This window comes from Psammomys obesus, unplaced genomic scaffold (assembly GCF_907164565.1).
Source record: "Psammomys obesus unplaced genomic scaffold, mPsaObe1.curated_primary_1811, whole genome shotgun sequence".
Classification (NCBI taxonomy): domain Eukaryota; kingdom Metazoa; phylum Chordata; class Mammalia; order Rodentia; family Muridae; genus Psammomys; species Psammomys obesus.
Window position 1 is genome coordinate 69,078 of NW_026590468.1, and position 5,552 is coordinate 74,629.

Below are 5,552 nucleotides of genomic sequence, written 5' to 3' on the forward strand. Positions count from 1 at the left end.
AAGTATGTGAGTGTGTGAAGAAGTTGCTGGGAAACCAGCAGGGTTTTTTTTCCAGATCTATCTATCTATCTATCTATCTATCTATCTATCTATCTATCTATCTATTATGTATAAAATGTTCTGTCTGTATGTATACCTGCATGCTAGAAGAGGGCATCAGACCTCATTGTGAGCCACCATGTGGTTGCTGGGAATTGAACTCTGGACCTCTGGAAGAGCAGCCAGTGTTCTTAACCTCTGAGTCATCTCTTCAGGCCCCCAGCAGTTTTCTTGATGGGTCTGTTTGAGAAATAGTTCATGTAAGAGACTCCAGCGTTTTGTGTGTTCTGGTCTAAAGATCCTCTATTCTGTGGCTTTCTCCATTGCTAGAACAGCCTTTGCAAGTCTCTTTGATCATGTTTCTGGTCTCTCCCTATGGTCTACTTGGGGAAGAGTAGACAGCAGAATTGAAGAACACCACTGTGTCCTCTATAAGCAGGTCTGTTGAAGTCCCATTGACCCAGGTTTGGTTACACATGTTCAAGGAGAGTTACCTAGCTGGGTGTGTCTACCCTGTTTTATAGCAGATAACCTCTGTCAGGGTAAAGAACTGCGGGTCACTCTTTTTAAAATAGTAAACATTGCACATGATGAGGTAAAAGTAATGGAATCCTTGAAACATACTTTTAGTTTTTTTTTCCTAAAAGAATACATGTTCATAGTTTTTACAAAAACTAACAATAAAAGAAGAATCAGCTCACATTTTATTACTCAGAGATAATTTAGTTTATCATTTTAGTTGACATCTTTGGACTATAAGGTATCTTTAAACTCTGCTGTTAGAGGGAAGTGTTGAGGCAGTGATGAGGGACATTGATGTGGGTCTGTGGGAGTTAGCACGAGGACATTGAGGTGGGGAAACTTGGTTTATAAAGGGAATTTCTGTAGAAGGACAGAGAGTGTTCATTTCTTAGACCCTCAAATTAGAATTCTTTAGTTGCAGTCATATCTTTGGCCATCAGAAGTCTGTAAAAAGCCCTTTGTTCTTTTTTACACCAACACATGATCTCAGCTGGTCTTGAGCAAATGAGAGCCTGAGCTGCTCTTGTGAGTCGTCTTTTGTTCTGGCTTCTCTTTGGGGCTTCATTGTCTGAAGCCACAGCCATGTCAGAAAAGGAAGCTTGAGAGCATTGGAGTGAAGAAGGGCCTGTCACTTTTTGCCTGTCCCTTTGTTTTCTCTCCTCTGTCTTTTCTCAGGACACTCTCATTAGTTTTCCCGCAGGGTCCTGTTTGCTGAGGTCCCCTTCAGTGATGAACTCAAAGATGCTCTGAAGGGAAGCTGACTGGGATTGGGAACCCAGGTTGACAAAGGGCTTTATGACCCTCTGAAGGAAGAGTTTGGGAGAGTTTTGGTGACTTGGAGAATTCTTGAGGACTATCTTAGACAGTAGCTATCTTACTGTGGCTCCTTTCAGCATGACAGGTGAGCAGAGAGCTGATATTTGGCCTTCAATGTCTTTGCCAGGTTTTGCAGCTTGACAAAGCTGTCACACAGCCATTTTCTCAGTTAAGGGAGGGGATACTTGAGGAGTTGGCATAGACATATAAATTGCCTCAGCTTGTCAGCCTTGCTGTGTGCTGAGAAAAAAAAGCATAAGACTGTTTTTTGAACCTAGAAATGGCTTTTTTCATTTTGCCTTCTTACCCTTCCTCTTTTCAGCCCTGTTTTGCAAAGTGACAGTGAGGGCTAGTTAGAGGTTCCTGTGTATCTTAATTTAGTTATCTCCAAAGTCTGTGCCTGTGCTACTTTCCTCAGCCACCTCTGATCAAGGGTATCTACATATGTAGATACAGAATTTGGGGTTGATAATATTCTTTATAGTTGGGGCTGGAGAAGATAGCTCAGTGGTGAAAGAGCACTGGCTATTTTTCCAGACCTGGCTTCAATCCCTAGCACCCACATAGTGCCTCTAGTTCCAGGGGATCTAGTGCCCTCTTCTGACCTCCACAGGCATAGGCACACTTGTGGTGCACAGACATTGACGCAGGCTGTATGGGAGGGGTACAGTAAAGAAAGCACCAAAATAGCCACTCTGTGATTAGGGGGGAGGTTTTTATTGTAAATAAGAGAGAAAATATCCAGAGCAGAGAGAGAGGCAGACGGGACATGGCAAGGGCTAGCAAAGTGGGGTAGGAGGGTAGTAGCAGAGAATATTGAGTTATAAGTAGGATGAGTAGTTAGGGGAAGGCCTGAGGGTTTGGGGTGGTGGTGAGAGGGGCCAGGAGGGGACTTTGAAATGTATGATAGGTATTTGTGAATGAGGACTAAGGGAGCCTGGAGCCTAGGGTGGACTTTGATATGCTGATACCCACCAGTATATGTCAATGGAGAGCCATATGTCTCTATGCCATACCCAAGGGAAATTACTCCTTTTGGCTGATGGGAACCTGTTTCACAAATTCCTGAGATATGCTGGCTTTTATCTAACCTCCAGAAATCCTTCTGTAGTAGCTTGAATTGGGCCAAGACTGTCATTTCTGGAAGTATGTACTGTCTGAGACCTAACACAGGCAAAGCACCCATACAAATAAAATAAATACATTTTAAAAATTCCTTATGGACACTATTTGACTCACAACAGTGTAAGAGAAGCCACCAAGCACTCTTGGGTAGTTCTAGTTATTTCGGTTGCCTCCATGTTTCCTGTTGGGAGAAACTGCTTTTTCTACCTCTTTCTTTTAAAGAGAGATGAGCTGAGGGGTAAGAGATGGAAGTGTGTGCTTTTCATTCTGTCGGCTGTGTGTAAAGGGCCCTTGACTAGATGAGTTGATTTTGTTTTTATTTTCTCTTTTGATAGCTTGGCTTAAGAACATTTATAATGTTAAAAATCTTAAAAGAATAAGTAAAAAGTAGTCTATTTTGGGGTTATAAAGATTTATTGGCGTTTAAGCAGTCAGGAGTCAACATTGTTATCTAGTAGAGGAACCCAGAAGAAAAGTTTGAAGTGCTTCTTTTAGTCTTTGAAGTTTTGAAGTTGCAGGTTGATGGGTAATTTATGCACTCAGCATAAATGATACAGGGACCTGTTTGGATGTAGTTGTAATAGACTGTGTTAGTCAGCTGGTGATTGTTTTCCTCAGGCTGTTTCTTTCAGAACATAAAGGCTGTTGAGCCAACAGTAAACTTGTGGGGTAGTGGGACAGCATTTGGGTAGTCCAGTAACAGTGCTGTGCCAAAAGAAGGACCCTTACCATATGCCATAAGGACATCTGTTTCACATAGATTAAAAAGTTAACTGGGGCCAGTGAGGTGGTTCAGTGGGTAAAGACACTTGCCAGCAAGCCCTGACAACCTGAGTTAGGTTCCCAGAAGCCCCATGGTGAAAGGAAAGACCCTATTCCCAAATGTTGTCTTCTAATGTTGCTTGTGCACACACACTCACTCACAAACACATGGAAATGGCCTATAAAAACATCTTTGGCATTATACTTCTCAAAACAACGTTGTATCAGGTATCTCTTTTGTATAAATGAGACAGACATACCCTTAGCCCTTTAGTAATCTGTTGGAGTGTTACATGTCTTGTAAAGACTGGTTAATAAGATAAGCATATAAGTAGCTCTTCCAATTTATAGTGTAAGAAAATGAACAGGAATGAGGATTTTAAAGTATTAAGTTGAACAAGAAATGTGCAAGACCGCTTGTTAGGTTAGGTTGCCTTGCAACCTCTGATGTCATCACCTGCTGCGAGATGCATGGGATTTAACTCAACTGTGACCCCATGCAAGAGCTCTCTCTCTCTCTCTCTCTCTCTCTCTCTCTCTCGCTATCACTCTTCCTCGGTTTCTCTCCCTGGGGTGCCCACCTTTCAACAATAAATTTTCTTTCCCCCCTTTCAACAATAAATCTCTTATATCAAATATGTTGTGGCAGATTCTTAATTATAATACCTGAGGATCCATAGAGGGGATAAAAAGCAGTTTAAATAGATGACTGGTGTCATTCTGAATTATGATCCCAGCTCTAAAAGGTAGTGATTTTAGGGATGTACTTAGCCTGTATCAGGTCTTAAAATTAATTAATGAGCGTGAGTTTTGCCTGCATGTATATTTATGTCTTTGTGCTTGGTGTCCACGGAGGCCAGAAGAAAATGGTGGGTTGGCTGGATCTGGAGTTAGAGACAGTTGTGAACTGCCACGTGGGTGCTGGAAATTGAACTGAGGTCTTTTGGCAGCCAATGTTTTTGACTGCTGAGCTGTCTCTCTGGCCCCTGGGTCAGGTTTTTTTGTTTTGTTTTAAAGTTTATCTTTTAAGGTCTGGACCTATATAGCCCTATGCTGGTCTGGAACTCTTAGTGGGAAAGTGGAGGTTTCCCTAGTGCTGGGATTATAGCCATGCATGGCTTCTTTCTGTCAGTTTCAGCTGAAAAATAAGATCAGCTAGATGGTCACAAGGTCTTTGTTAGCCCATATTGCCTACCACTTAGCATTGTGTGACTGTACATCTTAGAGGCAGTCTTAAAGTCAGAAGGAAACATGAAGAAGGGCTGTAACAATTAAATCTTGCAAATTAAAAGTGAAGTTTAGAAGGGGTTGACACTAGAGTGCATTCAGGGTCATACAGGATGACAAGTGGCCATCAGTACTGTTGCTGGACTTGACACTGTTCTCCCTGACTATGGAATTCATTGATTGTCACACATTTGGCCAGCATTTACCATGAAACTGTGTGCTTATGAACAATAACATCATGGTCTCTGCTCTACTTTTTGCTATTTCCCCTAGTATTTTACCTCTGAGGAAAGAGTCATATTCCTAAGGTTTTATAGGCAGAAAACAGAGGAAGTACCAAGCATTGACTCTCTCATTGCCTTGCTCCATCTTCTTTACTCTACATCCTACATATATCATTTAATTATCCATTGTCCGTTCTAAACCTTCTCTAGTGTTGCTTGATTTGTTCACACCTGCTGTTGTGATTTCCAGGCTAACCTCTGTTTTGTGGATGTTGACAACCACTTCATTGAGTTGCCAGAGGACTTGCCTCAATTTCCCAACAAATTGGAGTTTGTGCAGGAGGTCTCTGAGATTCTCATGGCATTTGGGATTCCCCCTGAAGGAAACCTCCATTGCAGCGAAAGCGCCTCAAAGCTGAAGAGGATCCGAGCCTCTGAGCTTGTGTCTGACAAGAGGAATGGGAACATTGCTGGTTCTCCTTTGCACTCCTATGAGCTCCTCAAGGAGAATGAAACTATTGCCCGGTTGCAAGCTTTGGTCAAGAGGACTGGAGTGAGTTTGGAAAAAGTAAGATGCTGGAAATAAGTTTGTGACAGATTTGATCTGTGTTAGAGTGCTGTCCTGGGGAAGCCAGATTTAGGATGAGAAAATACCATGTCAGGACATTATACATTTGTTTGTTTTGTGTGTGTGTGGTTTTTCTTTTCTTTCCTTTTCTTTCCTTTTCTTTCCTTTCCTTTCCTTTCCTTTCCTTTCCTTTCCTTTCCTTTCCTTTCCTTTCCTTTCCTTTCCTTTCCTTTCCTTTCCTTTCCTTTCCTTTCCTTTCCTCTCCTCTC

At 42.0% G+C, this 5,552-nt stretch overlaps 1 protein-coding gene across 4 annotated transcripts in view; it reads left to right on the forward strand.

Annotated features, from left to right (window-relative positions):
• Positions 1-5,552, forward strand: part of Dennd5a (DENN domain containing 5A) — a 69,153-nt gene that overhangs the window by 34,059 nt on the left and 29,542 nt on the right. For all 4 annotated transcript variants that reach the window (XM_055607435.1, XM_055607438.1, XM_055607439.1 and 1 more), the window contains one exon: positions 4,966-5,283. In XM_055607435.1, coding sequence (XP_055463410.1) covers positions 4,966-5,283 — 318 coding nt within the window. The remainder of the gene's footprint in view (positions 1-4,965; positions 5,284-5,552) is intronic.